This window comes from Ctenocephalides felis, unplaced genomic scaffold (assembly GCF_003426905.1).
Source record: "Ctenocephalides felis isolate EL2017-DRISC unplaced genomic scaffold, ASM342690v1 CF-g0.4_SCAFFOLD_03570, whole genome shotgun sequence".
In the NCBI taxonomy this organism is placed as follows: domain Eukaryota; kingdom Metazoa; phylum Arthropoda; class Insecta; order Siphonaptera; family Pulicidae; genus Ctenocephalides; species Ctenocephalides felis.
The window spans coordinates 10,999,727-11,021,601 of NW_020539724.1; the positions used below are offsets into that span (position 1 = coordinate 10,999,727).

At 28.9% G+C, this 21,875-nt stretch overlaps 2 protein-coding genes across 2 annotated transcripts; one reads left to right on the plus strand and one right to left on the minus strand.

The window, feature by feature from the left end:
* Positions 1 to 2,413: 2,413 nt before the first annotated feature.
* Positions 2,414 to 10,832, plus strand: LOC113383378 (carcinine transporter-like). Its single transcript, XM_026621650.1, has 10 exons — positions 2,414 to 2,730; positions 3,196 to 3,290; positions 4,758 to 4,920; positions 7,067 to 7,243; positions 7,363 to 7,512; positions 7,582 to 7,806; positions 7,871 to 8,085; positions 8,187 to 8,374; positions 8,433 to 8,609; positions 10,788 to 10,832. Exons 1-10 carry the CDS (start codon positions 2,501 to 2,503, stop codon positions 10,830 to 10,832), a joined length of 1,665 nt encoding a protein of 554 aa, XP_026477435.1. The 5' UTR covers positions 2,414 to 2,500.
* Positions 10,833 to 10,922: 90 nt separating this feature from the next.
* Positions 10,923 to 14,948, minus strand: LOC113383379 (aminopeptidase Q-like). Its single transcript, XM_026621651.1, has 12 exons — positions 14,760 to 14,948; positions 13,994 to 14,664; positions 13,776 to 13,931; positions 13,105 to 13,410; positions 12,860 to 13,040; positions 12,727 to 12,796; positions 12,493 to 12,574; positions 12,150 to 12,321; positions 11,902 to 12,085; positions 11,473 to 11,747; positions 11,175 to 11,350; positions 10,923 to 11,109 (listed from the first exon to the last, which is right to left on the minus strand). The coding sequence occupies exons 1-12, from the start codon at positions 14,946 to 14,948 to the stop codon at positions 10,923 to 10,925; spliced, it is 2,649 nt and encodes an 882-aa protein (XP_026477436.1).
* Positions 14,949 to 21,875: the final 6,927 nt, after the last annotated feature.

A 21,875-nucleotide genomic window follows, 5' to 3' on the forward strand; every position in this document is an offset into this window, starting at 1 on the left:
AATCGAATGTTTCTTGAACCATTCAAATCGGATAATCCGTACGCCCCAAATTGTCGACGAAAAATTGTCTCCACACATTAACACACTTACACATCAATTTTTTTTAGGTATGCGAAAATGTTCAGAGACATCCGATACGTAAAGATATGCAAAAAAAATTATTTTCGATTTTGGGCCCGTTACTACAACTTACCCTACGGGAAGTTAATAAAATGATGCAATATATATTGGAACTAAAAATTATCCTGAGCATGGTAAACTTATGTGTGTGCATTTTTTATACAGATTGATACAATATTATTGTAAATTCGAAAAAAAAAGGTAGAAAAAAAGCAGATTCGTATCTCCTTTATATCTTTTCCCACAGTTCTTGTCTTCCCTCTGGTGACCAGATACAAAGATACAACTCCCACACACGCGGCCGGCTCGTCCGAAGATCTCATTCCCAATTATGAATCAGTCTGAATCCGTCCTCGAGCAGGTACGCTCGCACAACCTCCGACTCTGAACCGAACATCGCCAGAGTAGTGGCTTCGGTTTTTCATTGACTAAAATACATTTTGTACACGACTATACACTAAACCTTCTTCGTTCAAATAGTTCCAAGTGATAATTGAACCGGTTTATAATAGATGTGACTATTATTTTTGGATACAGTTTTTTGTCAAAATTAATAATCGACACAGTTGTTTACTATGGTAATAGTAGTGGAATGAATTTTTGATTCGCACGTTTTGTGGGTATATATATATATATATAGATAGTACTTGTGTTGTGTTCGTGAAGGGACGATTGATTTAGTGTCGGCATGGCAACGTAGTACTACATGGTAAGCGGATATGCACGTGACTAATATTTTTTGTGAAATGCAAGGATTTATCAAACTGTGATAATCCAAAATATAAACTCTATATTATTATTTCGACATTGAAACATATAAAATAATTAGCATTCCATTCTTCGAATTAAAGAAAGTCAACAGCTTAGAAAATATTCACGTTTGCCGGGCCAGCTAGTATATATATATATATATATATATATATATATATATATGATAAAGTTGTTCTTAGGCATGCATCCAGTATTAAAAACAGTTTTATTGAAGAAAAATGTTTTTATTATGAAAACATACGTTTCGGATCGTATTTGACTCATCTTCAGTGCTACATTAAAATATTTCAGGGTTACAATTTAAAACGATATAAAAATTACGCAATTATAGAAAAATATAAATAAAAACATGTAAAAAGCATAAATCTAATCAATTTAATTTAATTTGTTTTATTAATAAATTTGATAAATTGAGTTAATGGATAATCATTTTTTGCCTATGGGGCATTATGTTCTTCTTTTCAGTTTTTGATTTATATTAATAGTTATGTGTTATTTTTTCTTATCAAAGTTTTTAAATATAAACATCTATTTTAAGGGTAAGAGTTGGCAACCCTTACATTTTTTTATTTTTTTGGCCAATTTCTTTTATTTTATTTTGCAATACTTTGTAGTTAAAAAGCACATGCAACCTTAAATTTTCACCCTCCTATCATAAATCCTTATTTCGTAATTGCCGTTTTAGTAATAGAATAATTTTTAATCCCAAATGAAAGTCTATGAATTTGTGCAAAACTATAAATTTTTTTGCAGAATTTTTAAAATTTGTCTGAATTCGAGAGGCATGTCACAGAATAATACAAAACTGAATGTTCATATTTTTCAAAAATTAATAAATTAATGAAAAATCTTGGATCCAAATGTGCCAATTTAATTAAAATGAAATCAGTTTAATCATTTATATATGTATCATGCTTTGCAGTGGATAAACCATCCACCTAATTTGTGTTAGTGGACTTTTCGCTAATATAAAATTTTCAACAAATATTTTTTATGGATAAACAATGTAATTAATTTAACAATTATTAATTCATCTTTAATAATTACACCAAAATCATCTTTATTATTAAAACTATAATTTTTTTAAATATCATTTTTAGATGTTTTATATTTTTGTCAATATTATTTATTTCATCACATTTTATTTTAATTCTTTTTGCTTATTACGTTTTGTTTTCACTATTTTTTTAAATAAATTTTTAATTTGTTTAGTTTAAAGTATCATTAAAAAATAAACTGTACTAAAATCTCACTCATTATTATTAGATCATTTAATTTATTGGTAATGTAAGGCCGTTAATATTGTTTTCATAATTATTATTTGCATCATTACTAAACTCGATATTTTGATTGTTATTTCGGCGTTGAAACATATAAAATGATTATTTTATGTGGGGTCTATCAAAGTTGTTTGATATATTTCTGTTAATTACTTATTTGTGTTTATTATCTTATATTACAATTATAAACTTCTCTAATTATATTTTTTTAATTTTCAGGTCCATAACCAATTTGGAAACATTTGTAACTTTAAACAAGAATGTAAATACAAAAATTTATTTTTCATACTTTTATATTTTCTTACCAAGTCAACAAATAATCATTAAAAATGAGTGAACAAGATGCAATGTTTGATAAAATTATGGATTCTATCGGAAACAATGGAGTATTTCAAAAAAGGTTCAATATTTTATTCAACATCGTTCTGGTATTTTTGGCGGCTATGCCCGAAAATAACATTGTGTTGGCAATGTCGATTCCTGATCACTGGTGTTATGTTCCAGGAAGAGAAAATACAAATTTTACATTGCAGGAGTGGAAAAATATCACACTTCCCATGTAAGTAAAATAAAATAATAATATGTTATGCAATATTACACTTTGTAATTTATAAATTTATTAAATATTTGTGTCCATGTCAGTTGTAGTATGAAATGAACAGAATAGTCAGCAATTAAATAAAATTGTCATTCATAAGAGATATATGTCTGTTCATATTAGATATCTAGGTTAACACGCATTTTACCAAATGTACAAATAGTACATCAATTCCAATCCTGACGTCACATTTCGATCATGATATCGATCTCTGACCATAATTTTTGCAAATAACGATTTCTTTTACTCTTGAACTTGCCCTAGAACTCTAGATTGACCTCTATAGCTAATGAAAACCATTTTATTTTGAATTAGATATAATTCTGACCTCAATTTCTAATGAAAACTATTTTATTTCCAATTAGATATAATTAATTTCCATTATATATAATGAACATGATTGAATGATGTGCGTTTTTTTTACAGAGACAGGGACAATGGTGACCGTGAAATCTTTAGCTCGTGTTTGATGTATAATATTTCAAATTTTCCTGATGGAAGAAATGATTCTGGTGTAATAGGTAATAAATATACAGGAATTTTTATATTTTATATTTATTGGAATTTTACATTAATTAAAAATGAGCTGGTTTAAAAATTATTATTCTTTTATAGACTTATTTGTGAAAATTTTAGTTGCCAATAAGTATTCATTTTCATATCAATTTGTACAGAATTAGACTTCCTAGTTTTCCCATTAGGGTAGTTCTTAATATGGACATTTTCGAATTTGCTTGCTTCCAAGGGCTCAAATGTTTCCAAAATGATAAAAAACAATTCTCTGAATGTTTTAGCTCTTAATTTTGGCTTTTAGATAGAGCGCAATTCAATCAAAGATTTGTATGGAAATAGCATGAAAAAAGATTCAAAAATTTTGCGGAGCGTCGAATTTTCAATGAAAAATGACACGAATTTTCACGTTTAATCTATTTGTCGCTATTTTTTTTTTTATTTTCAAACTTTTTTCCGTGCTATTTCCATACGAAGTTTGATCGAATTGCGCACTATCTAAAAGTTGATATTAAGAGCTAAAACTTTCAGAGAATTGTTTTTTATCAGTTTGGAACCATTTGAGCCCTTGGGAGCAAGGAAATTCGAAAATGTTCATATTAAGGACCACCCTAATTTATATACGATTTGATGAACGTAGCACTTGAATTCCTCTACAAATTAAATATATACATTCATATATCGATTTTTATATAAAATTAGCTTGGTATAAGTTTGGATTTTATTTTGGGCAGCCATATAAATTTATATATCGATTTCTAGCCATTTAGGGGCTTCTTTATGAGTTATTTTATAACGTGAATAAATATATACATCTATATATCTATTCCATTAATCTAATTTTTATTACAAACGTCTGTGTGTATTTTATTTCATTTTCTAAACTTTGGCTCAAAATCTATTCTAGTCATGATTTATGTTTCTATGATTAAAATCTGTCTAGTTTTGCAGCGGTCTATGCTAATTATAAATATGTTTTCATATTTTGTGAGATTATTTTGCGCACAAAATGATAAAACTTTGAAATGCTATTATTGAAACAAAAATAGTAACATTGTTATGAATTTTTATACGAATAATTTTATCGACGTACATTATATAATTTATCATAAATTCAATAGTATACTCTGTTGCAAGTCTTTTTACCTCACAATTTTTGTATATTTGGTCAATTTTTTCTATTTATAAATTTTGCACAATTTTCTTAATACATGTTATAATTTTTTTCATAATGTTTTAATAATTATTGTATTGTGTGACGTTGATTTTTATAGCAGAAATAATATATACTTTTATATATTGAATTTTACCTAAGTCAGCGTTTCTGCATGGCGTAATCATAGGAATTTTCTATTTTATTCCACGTCCAGTAAATTTCCAATTTCCCTAATTCTACTTTAATTCGAATCAATTATCAACTCACACAATTACTGAAACCATGGCTCAGAGATCGGAACCTGTGCTTCGATTTGCCGCAGGATGCCAGCATGGGTACGAGTACGACAAGACCTGGTTCGTCCAGACGGCGCCTTCGCAGCAGGACTGGGTCTGTGACCGGGAACTCTACGTCACGAACGCCTTCGCGTCCAGCAAGATCGGGGAAGTCCTGGGCACTTTCATGTTTGGACAACTTGGTGATGCGTGAGTAGAAAAGATGATTTATAAAATTTATAAAGTAAGTTTGAGAACCAAAGAACATGGAACAAAGGACGGATTTCATGGAACTGCATAATTTTATTCTGAAATGCATTGTTTATTTTGACTACTGATTTTGATCATTTTTCAATAAGGGGGCGTCCATTAATCACTTGAGGTTTTTAGGGGAAGAGGGGGGTTTGACAAATAATAACGAAATTTCACGTGGGGGAGAGGGGGGTATAGTAAGATGTCATGTGCATTTATTTTTTAACTGATTTTTTAAAAAAAAATCAAAAAATGTCAAAAAACATTCGAAATTTCACAGTTTTATCACGCAACTAAAAATACACGTGATGTTTGGTGGGGAAGGGGTTGTAATTTTGAATATCACCACGTATCACCAAGGGGGAGGGGGAGTCCAAAAATCCTTAAAAACTCGCCAACGTGATTAATGGACGCTTCCAGTTTTTGTTAGCAAAAAAACTGAATCAGGTACAATTTTACCGCTCACAAGCAGTATTTTAATCGAATGTGTATACTAAACATTTTCCTGTTTCCATGTTCTAAACTTTCCGTTTTCATTCAATTAATGAGGATATTTTGCGTGTTATTTACAAACAAGAAATAAGAACTATCAGCGGATATTATTCATAGATGTATATTCGGTTTTTTGCTTTAAAAAATGTGCTAATTTGCCCATTTTTTTAGCAAGTGATATGATATCGCAAACCTGTAGCAAAAAATGACGAATTGCATCATGATAACGTTTCATGACATGTCGTAGCCTTGGATTGATTTTCGACATTTGGATTTTAGAGATAACTTCGAGTTTGTAAATAAGCTAAAAAGTCATAACATAAATTATACAAATCTTTCAAATAAATAAATAAATTGTATAATTAAAAGCATCGTAAAAGACGAGATCTTTATTGAAAAATTGATTCTACAACAACTCTCTTTTGTAGAGAAGAGAAAAATTATATTAAAACAATTTCGAATACAAGTTTTAAATATTTCATTGGTATTAAATGAAATGATTAATCTCATGGTTTTAAATTTATAAATTATATTAAAAGTCAACGCACTATTAGCACGCTCAGATTGATTTTCTATTTTTAAAACATATTCTAAAAATATACCCGGATGCTGTAGAGTATTTCAAAGTTGTAAAATGTTTTTTTAAATACAATTTTGAACAATTGTGCCAAATACGTTATTAATATTATCTAAACTACTACCTTAGACTAGCATTCTATCAAAAAAATTATTTTCATTATATTAAATTCAAATTAAATCCGTTAATAACTCGAACACATCAAACTTAAAACACTGTATGTTAGAAACTCTTATTTTTGCATTTAATGAAATATTTACTAACAAAATTCATCCTGATATTTAATATTTTCGCCTAAATAATCCTAAGGTTCAGAAGTATTAAAATTAATTTAAGTTGCATTTAATTTCATTAATATTAATGACTAATATTAAGGATTAAGATTAATTTAGGATGTTATTATATATAATAAATAAAAATTTGTATTTCAATTTGGATATAACTGCATAATAAATAAATGAGATGAAATTGCATATAAACATAGTTATAGAAATTATGTATTATGTAATGTCAAAGTATCAAGCAAAACTTTTAAAATAAATATGATATACTAAGCAAAACTAGTATGATTTGAAATGGATTTTTCCACTATATTGCATGTGGCAAATTGGTTTCATAATTATTTAAACATTTACTATATATATATATATATATATATATATATATATAATTATATATATATATATAAATATATATAATTTTATTTATGATATTGAACTTCAACCTCGATTCAATAATTAAATTCTATCATATTTTATCATTGACGATCGCGTTAGGTGAAATATTATCATTCAAACATATGTTAGTCACATTTTCAATCAAAATTTGCATAAACTGGAATGCTAATTTTAATTTTAGCATATCGTTTTAACGACTCGTCGTTAAGTGTCATGGTGAGATCACTATTGATATATTATTTCGTGAAATGAATTTTAAACTCAAATAGTATAAAATTATACATATGTTATGAAAAATATATCGATTGGTAGACCTAGAATGGTTTTTGTGTATAGAGGTACATGTATATTTTTTCAGTATTGGAAGGAAGCCAGTGTTCTACATCAGCATCGTAACCATAATAACTGGACGTGTCTTGTCTGCACTCACCTCATCATGGTACTCATTTTTCCTGCTGGCTGCAGCCTTGGGAAACTTGAGCATCACTCCTATTTTCCAATGCCCTTTGGTCATCTCTATGGAAATATCACATGGGTAAGGGATAAGAACATTGAAATCCATGCTGATATTATCAAATTATTTTTTGCGCCAGTATTGTCTGCTTGTAATGCTTTTTCCACATGATTTTTTATTTATATATCTGTTTTTTTAAGAGATGATCGTGCACATATAGCAGTTATTCAATGCATTGCCTGGACAATTGGTATGTGTGTTATGCCTTTGATAATGTGGGCTGTAGGAGATTGGTCTACTTTTATGTTAATCACAACTTTACCTTGTGGCCTGGTACTTTTTGGATACAAGTTAGTACTAGTAATAAATTAGTAAAAAAATATAATATTTAAATATTTGTATACAACTTTTGTTTCCAGATATATAATAGAATCTCCACGATGGTTGGCGAGCCGAGGAAAACAAGAGCGTGCTCTCAAAGAATTAACAAAAATAGCCAAAATAAATGGAACTTGTATAAGCGACGAAGTATTGACATTTCTTGAGAAAAACACGTCACAAAAACCAGAAAAAGTCTACGGAATGATGAGTCTATTCTCATCTGTAAGACTAGCCAAAAATACTATACTGATGACTGGCTGCTGGTAAAATATAAAAAAATAATTACACAAATTAAGTTATATTTATGCTATTTTTATGCCATTGCAGGATCTCATCTGTGGTTTGTTTGTATACTTTGATATTAAATATTAGTAACATGAGCGGAAATCCATTTTTAAACTTTTTATGGCAATCCATGGTAGAAATTCCTGCATATTTGTTGGGAAGATATGCTTGTGATAGGATTGGACGGAGGTGGACTGGTTTAGGATTTTTTTGTCTTGCATCTATAACAGCCACTACGCAATTTGCACTTTTGAATGGTAAAAAAATAATATACATACAATATACAGGCACTATTTTTCTAATTCAATATTCTTTTATAATTCTTCTGGCATTAACATTTTGATTTCCTTCTTCTTAGTTCAAGAATCCACATGGTCAGTTTTAGCTTTGGCAACTTTTATGAGATTTTGTATCAGTATTACATTTTACGTTGTCAATCTTCAAGCAATGGAAATTTATCCAACTTGTTTGAGACAAACAGGAATTTCAACAAGTGTTATTGTATCAAATGCCATGGGAGTACTTGGACCATTCATAATACTCCTGGTAATAAAAAAATCATGATTTCGTAAGTAAATCATTTTGATCATGTTTTCTTTTCCAGGGCACTCAATACCACATAAGTTATCCTTATCTGGTGATGTCTTTAGTGTCCTTGATGGGGGTTCTTTGCGAGCTATTTTTACCTGAGACTTTATATAAAAGATTACCTGAAACTTTAGCAGAGGCACATCTTTTCGGAACCAATCACAAAATGTGGTGCATGCCTCAAAGGAAAATCGTTAATATGATTCCAGAAAATAATGATAAAATTGGAATTATGTAAATTAAAAAAATATTAAGTTTTCTAGGTACTTATTTTTCCAAAAAGAAGAAACGATTTTCTCGATAAATACATTATTTACTTACATTCCTTCAATATTTTAAATGAAACGTGCCTTGCCAAAGAGGATAGATTTGTCTTCCATGTATATTTGAGGAGTTAATAAAATTTGAGAAGATATCTGAATATTTTTTATATATTTAGGAAATCAGGTACTCGAGTCTAAAGGAATACAGGTACGTGATAGAGATATTTATTGAAATAAATTGGTGGTGGTTTTTTAATGATTTTTTTATGTCTTCTGTATATATTTTTATGATTTTCTATAATTTGTACGATGACAACTATAAAATGTTCAAACAACTTTTACTTTTTTAGAAAAATATTTATTTAAATATAATTTTAACAATATCAAAATACATAAATTAATTTTTAAAGTTAGAAAATACTCATAAATTTTATTTATTTTTTGGCCAAATATTTTTTGTACTCCGGGGCCAAAGTTTCTACATATTGTTTGAACCACGGACACGTCATTATCATTTTTTTGTTATTGCTTGCGATGTAATCCAAGGCAGCCTGTAATTATTGAAAAAATATATTTAAAATATATTTTTTTATTATTTAATTATAAATAAAATTACTTGGGATAAAACGTGTGCCACCCTTCGACCTCTGAGGTCCTCGGGTACGTAGACTTTAAGGACGTTTATTGTCGTTTCGTCCTTTGAGTACTTCAGGACAGCTTTACCTGTAATTATTAAAAAAAAATTATATATATTTATATATATATATATACATATGTATACTGTTTCTTTTTAATTAGCAGAGAAGGGCAACATTATTTGTCTCATTTTTAGCAAGAAATTCTGAACCCATTTTGAAAACTCAAAGCCTGTTTAAAAGGCTTCAGGTGGAAATCGTACTGGTTAGTTTTGGTAAAAATTGGTTAAACCAGTTCTTCGAATTGTTAAAAAAATGGATACAATTTTTCCTAAAATATTATAGGCTTGCGGTAAGTGGTTTATTTATAAAAATTCATTAAAGTTCAGAATAAACTTTATTTTCTAAATAGCCTATTGAAAATCACATCGTCTCAGTTGGAGTGGCTAAATACCAATTATTACTCACTATATCGATTATTCACACATATTGGGAATTTGGAACACATTTGTACATTTTGTTCCTTAAATAAAAATTTAATCTAAAAATACATCCTTACGTTCTCCAAACCTAACAGTAAATCTATTTTTTTCTTCATCATGTTCCACTTCCACATATTCAGTACCAAAAGCCTTCGCAAAAATCCTTGTATTTATTCTTTTGGGGCACAAAATCTGTTTAGCCAAACGTTGTAAATATGTTTCCATTAAAAACATAATAACAGTAATAAAATTTTATAAAATTAATAAATAAGAAATATTCATACAAAAATATATATTGCCACTTTGCGATGACAGAAACAAAATTTTAATAGTAGTATATTTATTCATCAAAAGTACAAACAAAAACAAAATGTTATATTTAAACTTATAAATAATAATTTAGTTTATTTTATTATACGATATCCATTCTGAAATTGGAACAGAATATTTATATTTATATTCTATATTACGAGCTATTTGTTCTTCCACAATTGCCAATGTTTGTTGTGAGTTCATTGTGATTATATTTGCTTTGATGAATTTTTTATACTGAAATAAATAAAAACTATTAGAAATATAATCCAGCATTGAATTTGAGAGAATATTTTTGAACATCAGATGGTGATAATGAAATAATTAATTATGTAATATAATCTGTAAAAAAAAGCTACTGCTTAGATTAGCAATACATGGCGCGATTTAAAAAAAAGAATAATTTCACAACTCGATACTTGTTCCTCGTTTTTTTGTGAAATTTAAACGACTTATAAATTAATCATAGGAATGAAAGTTTTAGGAAAAAAATCTACAAATTTTTACTAAATATTTCTGATCATTTCCTATATACTCACTTCTATGAAATCGTCGATGTGATTTAATTTGTCCAACACTTTTATGAAATTGCGTATTATTGTATCATGTTTATAGAATTTTATATAGATCATTTGCCAGTTATCCTTTAATATCCTCAATATATTCTTACTAATTTCAGGATCTTCAAAATTATCCAAAAGTTCTAATATATCATCGTTACTAAATTCGGATGTAGTGATGATTTTTTCAAATAGTCTGTAAAAATAAAACAAATATTTATAACCTTTTTCTCATGTCTTAAAGTAACTGCTAATTAACACAATAATTTATTATCATACTTATTTAAAATCCATTGCTCCTTTGTGCACGCTAAACTTTTTAGCAAAACAATTTTCTTATAAGAATCCACATTTCCAAAAGCTTGGAAAATCTTTTCCACATCTGAATCAGAATTTTCTACAGCTGCGCATAAAATACTTTCTTGAAAATCGACAACAACACTAAAAAATAATTATAAATATGATTTTTTTAAATCATAATGAGTGAATTATTTTACTTTTCTTACAAATCGTTTGAGAATTCTTTCTCGATTAATTCAGTAGTTAATTTTTGTGAAGACATTTTGCAATCGTTGTTTCCAAAATGGCATGTCCATCTGTAAATCAAGGCTTCTAAGGCTGATTTTGATTGTGTTGGATCGATATTATTGAATATTGGGTTTAGGATTGATAGCATATAGTTCTAAAGAGTATAATTATAATAGTTAATTCAGTTTGCAGAACATAATGGAATTTCTAGACCAAATAGAAGCTATACTTCTATTTAATACTATATGCAATTAAGGAGCATCTAAGGTGCATTACCTTAAAGTCACCATAATTTGGTGAAAATCTCATGACATTTTCAAGAATTTTAAAGTTTTCCATTGCCACTTTCCAAACAACTAGTGACTCTTCTGTACCTAAACTTTTGGTCATATTTAAAGGAATATCTATTGTTATATAGTTATTCAAAGCTAATTTGAAAGCATCATCCAAAAGTTGTGCTTTTGTTATTTCACCAAGATCTTCTGGTTTAGTTTTATAAATATCTAAAATAAGAGTCCATGTTTCTTCATCGTAGTTGACTCTATAATAACCTGTGAAAAATAATTATTTTAACTGGTTTATTGATATAAAATTTAATGATAGTAAAGAAAATTCATTACCAGTATCTTAGGTCTAATTTTAGGTAATTCCAATTTTTCCTTACTTTGTTGATGGTTATATATTAATTGGGAAGTAAAATTTTACCTGATCTCAAATCATTTAATATTATCCACTCGATTTCACTCCCTTCCAAATCCATTATTTTAGAATTTTTATCCATCATCCAATGTTGTACTGTTCCAGACCATTTTGGATCAGAATGAGATGAAGTAAATGAAATTGGAATATTCCAGGAAAAATTTGTTGGATGCTTCTCTGAAAATTTGTTCTGGAATATTGGAAGACAATATTATAAATTTTAGTAAAATTTATTTTTTCATGATAATCAGTACCTGATATAATGTTATACTGCCACTGGCAAGATTAATAGTAGCGTTTACTATTGGATATCCGTTGCTGGTAATCCAGGCGTCTACGAAACTCGTCTGAGGATTATTACTTTTTATTGATTCAGTCAAATGTTTGTTGAGAAATTTCCAGAAGTTGGATGTATCTGTTGCATTTCTAAATAAAAAGATAATTAATATTTAAAAAATTATAGATTTATAATATAAACTTCTAAAAGAAGAAGTATTAACGTAAAAGCACATGAATCTGTTAATCTGTGATAGAAGTTCAGAAATTAGAATAACATTTTTTGGATATATTCCAGGAGCATAAATAAATGCAACTTACACTTTGTTTATGTAACTTCGAATTATTTCCATAAAATTTTCGACTCCAAATACGTTTTGGTACATATTCAGCAGCGCCACTCCTAGTTATAAATTTCATATAATAATAATAATTATAATAGTTCAAACATATTTGGTTTGTATAGCAACTCACCTTTATTTACATATATATCATGATTTTGGTTTCGTATTTGAAAAATATTAGAAAAAGCATTTTTAAGTGGTGAAACAGAACTCATAGAATCCCTTTCCATCAGAGCAACATTTTCCAAAAATCTATTCACCATCATTTGCGACGGTTCAATCTGGTTGAATTAAAAATTTACATAATCTTGGTTTTATATAATGTACAAATTATAATTTTTTACCGTAGATATAATCATTTGGCTTAAATATTTAAATATTGCTTCAGGAATCCAGATGCCTGACAAATCGTTTATTTGTACCATACTAGTTAATAAACTACATGCAATTTGTTTTGATATAATTTTGGCAGATTCCAAATATTCTTGAGTTGAAACCAGGTTTGAATCCAACAGTTGCATTTCTCTACAATTTGAAAAAGTTAATTCAAAATTTGTATAAATTAATCAATACTGCATATCAGCATTACTTTAGAATTACTACACCATGAGCAGCATCGCCATTATAATAATTTCCAGGGATGACTACCAGATTTAAATTGAGTGGTTGGGGAACAGCACTTTCTAAGATTTTGTAGTAGGTTTCCAATATGGATTTTAAGAAATCTATTTTGGAAGCCACAGTTTCGACAAGTTCTTGTTTTGACCATACTGTTAGAGATGTGTTGTCATTGATCTGGATGTCTTGTTTGGATAATTCGGACACCATGAAAAATACTGATGAAGGCGTTATTGGAGGAGTTGGTTGGAAGTAGTCCCATACTAAATCGAAGTTTCTGGAAAAGGTAGAATAAATAATATAGAATTATTTTTTTATGTATAGTATTTAAATATGTTTGGAATCATTTTGGATATGAAATTGATGAAGTTTAATTGACTTGGAGGTGGATTTTTTGTATTCACAGGATTGCATCTAACAAAGTCACAAAAAAGGAACTGCATCTAAAAGGAAGGACAAACGAGAAAGTTTTCTAACTATAGGATTTCTGGAAGAAGTTACTAACTTTTATAAAGGTATTGTAAATTATCATCTATATAATTAGATTAGTTTGGAATCGTCCAGTTACAAATTTGTTTGGCATGGAGATGGATCATGGACTTTAGCTCTAGTAACTAAATTTTATTTTTTATTTTTACTCACTTGTTCATAGATTGTTTTAAAATAGAATTTGAAACAGATTGCATATTAAGTTTTCGTTGAATTGCAATTTCAAAAGGTGCTGCAATCGTGGGTTCGTCAAAACATGGAAAAACACTTCTGGCTAATGTTGGTCGCAAATTGGTTGATAACAATAGCCTGAAATACATATATTTATATATGTATACACATATTTATATATCAGTAATTATTTATCTTACTTGGATTCTCCGTTATCCATATAATTCTTCCAGTAAAACTCGGAGTATTCATGTTTTATTTCACCAGAAAATAGAATCTCCAGCATATATTCTACACCAGGTTCCATTTCTTCTTTTAAATAAAAACTCACAATTTCCGTAGTTTCGTTCAAAACAAATGTCAAACTTTCCATCGGTTCCAAAATATTCATCATCGTCATATCTTCACTTGTCATTTTTGCAGAAGTTGTAGATCCCACTGTCAATCTTGAACTAATGGTAGACTCCACTGGATTTTCTGAAGTCACAATTGTGGAATCAGGAGTTGACGTTAAATCATCATACATAAAGTCGCCCAATTGGAAATATTTTACAAGTTTTGGAATCAAACTCATTTTGGATTCATTATATTCATCCTCTTCAAATGGCATTTGTAATTTATCGCTGTTTAAAATTTTTTTGTGGTCCACAATAGTGACTTTTGTAATTGTTAGATCTTTGGAATTTAAATCGATTTGTTTAGTTGAATTTTGGGCCGATAGTGTTATCCAAATTGTTCCCTCGTATTTGTACACATTGTCTTCTAAGTCGAATGATGGCCGGATTAGAAGACGATAGTATGATGGTTTTATATTTTTTGGCAAAATTAATTCATTCCAGTCTATGTTTGTATTTGAAGGCAATTTTGGATTCTATAATAGAAAAGAAAATAATTAATAATAATTTTTATATATTGTCAAATTTTTTGAAATTATGATTTCTTATGATTAATATTATTTATTATTACCTCTGTCAATCTGCAAGTACTTAAATAATGCACTGTGAATCCAATAATTACAGAAATCAACACTAAAATTAATGTACTTAAAAAGAAAGTAAATTTTGTCATATAAAGTCCTTTTCTTTTTAACTTGGATTCACCATTAGTAAATTCCACGGATCTTGTACAAGGATCTCTGAAGGATAACGTTTCCATTTTGAATAAAAAAATTAATAACAAATTTAAATTTGTCACTGAAACATAATGCACAATAATAATAATCACATTGGTTATGAACAAAAATTTTAAAAAGCTTATGGGTCCATTATTAAGGATTTAATTTTGGACATTTTCTTTGGCAACTGATATTCAATATTTATAATTTTTTAATATCAATTTTACTGCAGCTGTTAGTTGAATAAATTAAAATCAAATCAATTTAGATTACAGTAAGTCAGTTTTCTATTTGTAAACGATTCAACATGAAATAGTAAACTCATAATTTAAAATTATAAAACAATACTAGTAGAACTTATCAACTCTTTGAAATATTGTAAAACTTTCAGCCCGCATGTGAAATTTTATTGATATTTGTTATCGAAATAAATATTACAAAGTGCACATTTAAATTAGTATTTTTAAAATCACAAATTTATCATATTAAATAACTTATTAAATCCAACAACTGCAATTGCAATTTTTGTGTTAAAAATCGTTTATAAAATATTCTTTGTAGTCTAAATTTCCTTTATATTAGGCATTTATATTTTGAAATTATTATTAACTTCCCGTAGGATAGTTATAGTAATGGGCCGAAAATCGAAAATAAAAATGTTTGCATTTCTCGACGTTTTGAAGGTTTCTGAACAATTTGGCATACCTCAGAAAAAATGAATGTGTGTGTGTATGTTTGTATGTATGGATACAATTTTTCGTTCACGTTTTCTGGCGCACGGATCAACCGATCTGAATGCTTCAAAAAACATTCGATTCCTATTGATAGAGAGATGTGCTGATTAGTTTTTGGCAAAGGCAGGACCAGCAGTTAGGGAAATAAAGAGCAAAGAGTGCAGAAAAGAGAAATAGAGTTTTTGAGAGAACGGAGCATTCGATTTGAATTAAAAAACATTTAATTAGTAATGATTGGGAAAAGTGGTTATTAGTTTTTGGCAAAGGCAGGCCTAGCCATTTCCAAGATACAGAGCTAAATGTGCAAAAAATGGCAGTGTTTGAGAGAACTAAGCGTCCGATCTGAATTATTCAAAAATGAATTTCAACTTTGCAATTCAGTTTATATAATTTTTATAAATACTAGACAAAGTCAATATGTAAATTAATGCATTTTTTAGTCTTTTTTATTTATGTATTTATGTGAATGAAAATTAATACTGAGATCTGTCCGAGGCGGGTATCGAACCTAAGACCACTAATTCAAATCCTATACCTAAATATCGACCATTTGGTCAAAGATGAAATGTTTAATAAATATTTTATAAATATTTGTTCTATATGTTTAATATGTTTTTTATAAATTGGTCAACAGTTTGCGAATTTGTTGCACCACTTGCATTGTTTTTCGCCTTATCGGCAATACAATAGTATAATATTTTTAGTTTTTATGATTCGTGACGAAGCAATAAACATTTAATTTATCCTCGAATCTTTCATGCAGTCGAAACAATAGTTGAATGATACATCTTATTCCTAGAAACACCTTGGCAAAAAAATTTAATGGCGAAAAGGAATTATTACATTCTCCATTATGAAAATTAGAGCTTGAAGATCAAAAGAATGTTGGTATCTTGATAAATAAGATTTTGGCTAAATCAATTCAGTTTCTCAGAATTTTCCTAGCCTAGTCAACCTACAATTAACCTATTTAAAAGACATTTATCTTATATTGGATGTGTCTCGGTTTGTTGATCGGCATTCAACAATTTAGTGGCTTCCTGCATAGCAAAACGGTTCAATTGATATTTGCCAGGAGGCACCACAATAACATTACTTAAGGAGATCTAATTGAATGAATCAAAAACGATCTCATTATTGCATTACTGGCACTTTGGTTTGTCATGTCCAGCAAGAGACGTACTTGGGAAAAAAATTATTATTAAAAAAAATTATCAAATATAGGCAATATAAACCATAATTTATTACATCACCTACGTTGATACAAAATACTCAATATGCTGTATTAAATAACAACTTAGTTTATGTTACTGTTGTTAAATATTATTGCTGGTTAGTATTCAGTATATTTTTCATTCTTTACATTATTAATTTTACGAACTTAATCGAACAAATTGAAATAAAAATACATTATTCCTTCAGCAGTTCGAAGGAATGTAGTTCTAAAATAATATTGATGAGATTCTTAGTTGCAAAATGAACAATAGGTAAAGTTTCGATAATTGCGTTATATTTGTTATAGACATTTGCATTAATAATTTAGATAATTCTATTTGTATAGTATTTGTATTTGAAAATGTAAAAATTTATACAATATTCGAATATCTAAAGATCTTATTATCATACATTTACAATTTTGATTAATATGTAATATGTATTTAGTAATATACTAGATATTTGTATATATTCACAGGTTATAGCAATATATATTTAAATTTTATTCATACTGTATTTAAATTTTTAAGAATCTAATGTTTGTGTAATATACTAGAATTTCTAAACTCTCAGTAAAGTTTTGATTAAAATATTAAAATTTGGCAGTTTAATAAACGGATTTTCAAAATTAGGTTTAATGGGTATTTTACACAATATTTTATAAATTTTATAAAAATCTCTAAATATATTTATTTATATATTTATTTTCTAGGTACGCCACTGGAATCTCTTCTTATTTGCATCTTGGATCCATAATGGTCGCCCTTGTCAGAGGGCATCTTTTGTATCAGATGTTGAAGTCGTTGAGGAGATCTTATTTCTCTCTTATCCAAGTCATAACTTAAATCTAGTGGATGTGTGTTTCTGTGCAAAAGTTTTATGTTTTTGCTAATTCATAAACGACAGGTAATAGAAATTATCAGTTATTAATTATTATAATTTTATTAGATGTAGTTGTAAAAATTAATTTAGACATATTTAGTTTTTGCACTTAAATTTAAGGGAAAATCATCTTTCACAGTAGCCTGCTGCAGTATTTATAATTTAGAATCAGTGATGATCAGATATTTATTTATTGTATTTTTAAACTGCTGTTTATGTAATATGAATGCAACATTGGTGCTTTTGTTCAAAATTTAGTGTTTGGAGAACAAAACCAAAATTATTTGCAACCAAACAATCTACAATCTTTTCTATCTGTTTAAGGCGTGATAATTATAAATTTATATTATTTTTTAAAACGTATTTGAGTCTACAGTGTCCGGTTTTCCGCAACATTTCCACAAATTTCTTGTTGCTGGGTCCACAATAACAAAATAAATAAATAAAATAAAACCTTGTAATGTCGCAGTTAGACAAAATAAATACGAAAATACAATACCAGCATCTAAAGCTGCTGCTAATGCAAACGACCATGTCAAACCCAGCAGAAAAAATAAGAAAATCGATAATCGCAATTGAGCCGAAATTAAACTCGGGTAATGATTTTTCTTAATGACATTCTTTGGTCTATGAAATATTGCAATCAAAACCGAAGTGTAAAAGATCATGTTTATTAAAATCATCACAGCTATAGGGCCTACAACCGTAATAAATAAAGCTATCCCCGAAGGATAGCAAATTGCATTTTCTGATTCAATTTGTGGGATGTAGTTACCATTATCTATTGCCAAAAGTAATAATACTGGAGCAAAAGGACAACCCCAAGCAATTGCTGCAGCTTTCTGCATAAATTTGGCCGGTCTTATTATACCCAAAACTCTAACATACCTCAAATACTGCATGTAAGCAATAATTACCATCCAACAAAAACATGCAAGCACTATGTAATGCAGAATACTGCCCAAAACAACGCAACAAGTCTCTTGCAAACTATAACCAGGAGATTCTATGTCTACTTCGGAAATATTTACAATCCCGACGTTCATGATTAAAATTACTACCATTTCTATAAATATAGCAGAAGACAAGTGCAACAAAACTTTAATCCCAGTTTTTTTACGCCACGATTTATATACAATCGCCATTATAAAAATTCCAGTCAGACCAATAATAGACAATGTACAACCTATCATCGTTATCATGTTCAAATTTTTCTCGTGTTGGGTTTCTTCAGTGTTCGGTGTTAATTTTGTATTCCCAGTAACAAGTTGTGCAAAATTTGTCAAATGCGAGCATTCACAAACTGTCAAATTATATTTTCCACTCTCGTGTTCCATGGTTCGAAAACAACCATCATTGTACCATTCTCCAAAGTTGTTATGCATATCAAATTTTGGTTGATAATTCCAATAGTTACATGAGACATTTGTAACTGGGGATATAAAATTTTCAAAATTTTGGCGAAATAAAATTGTTAAAGGAATTGGTAAATTTGGACCGTAATGTGGAATTGAAACACTCACCACTTTATCCGCAAAAAAATTTGTGCGCCGTTCCTTAAAATATACATCACTGTTATAAATTGTTATAATTATTGATATATTACAACCTGTTTTGTTATATGTCGTATCATTAATTCTTTCTAAAAGTTTATCTGGAACCCAAGTCAGCAGTTCTAAGTTTTCAATTTGCATTAATTTGTCTAAAGTTTGGTGGGATGATATTGTCATTAAATCGTAGTCATCTAAATTTCCAATACTGGATGCGTTTTTCTTAATCAAAGCAATTCCAGATACATTTTTGATGCTGGGATTCGAAATTTGACATATAAATTCGGATGATCTTATCAAAATTACACCATCATCTTTATCATTTAAGAAGTCATCTTGTATTGGTATGACTTCCAACAAACGATTTATAGAATCTGTTATAATATTTGTTGAATTTAATGCAATTTGGGATAATGCAATGCTAGTGCTATTAATTTCAGCTATTTTAGAAATAATATCCGTTACAATTTTTCTTTTATTGAACATTTTATCTTTATTTGATTTCAACGCAACCTTTTCAAGTATCAAACCAAGGTAGTAAATATCTGCTGGGATGATAGACTCGGCATTGAAAATGATTTTAAAAATTTCATCCGTGATACAGTCTGTACAGTTTATTAATTCTCCATGTTTCGCATTTATATCAAATAGTCCAGAAGTTGTAGAAGAAGGTGCAATGGAACTGTTGCAAAATCCAGTTGGTTCTTTCCAGATGGAACCAAAAATAACATCACCAACGCAACATCTGTATATTGGTAAACCATTTTCTTGGAGACAAAGTTCTGATGTTGTTGCTCGGTGATCTAATTTTGTCACAGGCCACTGGATGCCCTTATATGATGAGAATATATACTGATCAGGAATACAGTATAAAGTATTGTTCATGCCTTGAATATTTACATCAGGATGTTTATTAATTTCTCTGACAATTTCTTGAGCTATTTCATACGAATGGATAATATCAGCATCACTTGTTTTAATTGTTATATCACCATTTAGAATCATCTGGACAATTGTGGTAACTTTATACTTGGTTACTTCTAAAATTTGTTGTACACGGTAATCTTTAACATTGATATTAGGAAATAATTCTAATAAAAAATCTTTGTCTTCAGCAATCTTGTTTAACATTTCCGTTGGCATTTCCCACAAAAGCGAATACATGTGTGGATAAAATTTTTTGTATGCGTAAATTTGATTTGTGCTAATCAACTGTCCACTATTTAAGGTGAAACCTTCGCACCAATAATTATCTGGATAATCTTCCAACATGACTTCATACAGAACTTTTCTTTTAACAATAAAATAGTCTCCGCTCCAATTACTGTCCCAAATGAGATCTCCAATTTCCACTTTTTTATATGAAATTAAACTAGATCCTGCAAAACAATGTACACCAATTCCATCCACTACGTATAATGATTCAGGAGCATATATAGATAATTCTAAAAGTTCAAGATTTGGATAAAACTTCAACACGATTTCTGGTTCTTGAATAGTGTTTTCTACATAATAAGCAAAACAATTTAATTTAGCCGTAGGACTCCATAAACTCCAAAAACCATTAGAATCAATTAGACCATAATTATATATATAGTTTTCAGTGATATTCCAATTGAGGAAAGTTACAGGCATACCTGTAGTCCAAATAAAAGTATCGTTAACATGTTCCAAACCGATCCAGCATTTATCAAAAATGCTATCAATATTCATGATGTGTTGGTAAACATAATTTACATCCGCGTTATTTATCATCATAGGTTTATTTTTATAAACATTTTTCCACATGGATGAAGTTATTTTTTCAAATCCATAGCAAGTATGTTGCCAGTCAGGAATACTCGTGGTGTAGTATCCACTTGGGCAGTTTGATTTTTGGAGTTTGATGTCATTTAAGCACACAGTTGGTAATTTTATAGAACAATCCACTGCTTCCAGTACAAACTTATGTTGATTCACAATTTGTAATGATAAACAAGAACCTAGATTCCTATTTTTGATCTCGATGTAAACAGGAGTTTTCCACATTCGTCCTAGCAAGAACCAGACATATGGTCCATACTGTTCCAATTGTTTTGCGGGTAACCATATCCTATCGTACTTTTCAGATAACAAATATTCGAATAAAACAGAAAGCCATTCTTCTGATTTTTGTAAAATACTTTCATCATTTCCTAAGCTCCTGCATCTTTCCTCCCATGATGTGTAAGAGATTTCTATACAATGCCCGTTGAAATAAAAACTGGTTAATGTACAATGTTCGTGGTAATTGTAGACGTCTTGAACTTCTTGGCAAGGCCAAGCTTCTTGTGGTAACCAACATTGGTAAACACAAGTCCTTTTGATGAAATGTTTGTTTAGGCTGACGCACCTTGGTATTGAGTAGGATTCTCTTCCATGATTTGTAGGAGGCCACTCTACATAATCTCCTGAAACACTTCCAGAAATTTCGGAAGTACAACTCTGAAAGATGAAATAAATCATTGATATTAAAAGAAGCAACAAAATTGGCATGTTAGAAAAACCTCAAAGATTTTAGGAGCATTTTAGGAGCTTTCTACTTACATCTTCTACGTCCTTTCTCCTG

Excerpts from the sequence above, each read along its gene's own strand:
- LOC113383378 (XM_026621650.1), top strand. The coding sequence starts at position 2,501 with ATGAGTGAACAAGATGCAATGTTTGATAAAATTATGGATTCTATCGGA. Across the intron at positions 4,921-7,066 it reads TTTGGACAACTTGGTGATGC|TATTGGAAGGAAGCCAGTGT; the intron begins GTGAGTAGAAAA and ends ATATTTTTTCAG. Across the intron at positions 7,244-7,362 it reads TCTATGGAAATATCACATGG|AGATGATCGTGCACATATAG; the intron begins GTAAGGGATAAG and ends TGTTTTTTTAAG.
- LOC113383379 (XM_026621651.1), bottom strand. The coding sequence starts at position 14,948 with ATGGAAACGTTATCCTTCAGAGATCCTTGTACAAGATCCGTGGAATTT. Across the intron at positions 13,041-13,104 it reads CATGGTGTAGTAATTCTAAA|AGAAATGCAACTGTTGGATT; the intron begins GTAATGCTGATA and ends TTCAAATTGTAG. Across the intron at positions 12,575-12,726 it reads GATGGAAAGGGATTCTATGA|GAGTGGCGCTGCTGAATATG; the intron begins GTTCTGTTTCAC and ends ATTTATAACTAG.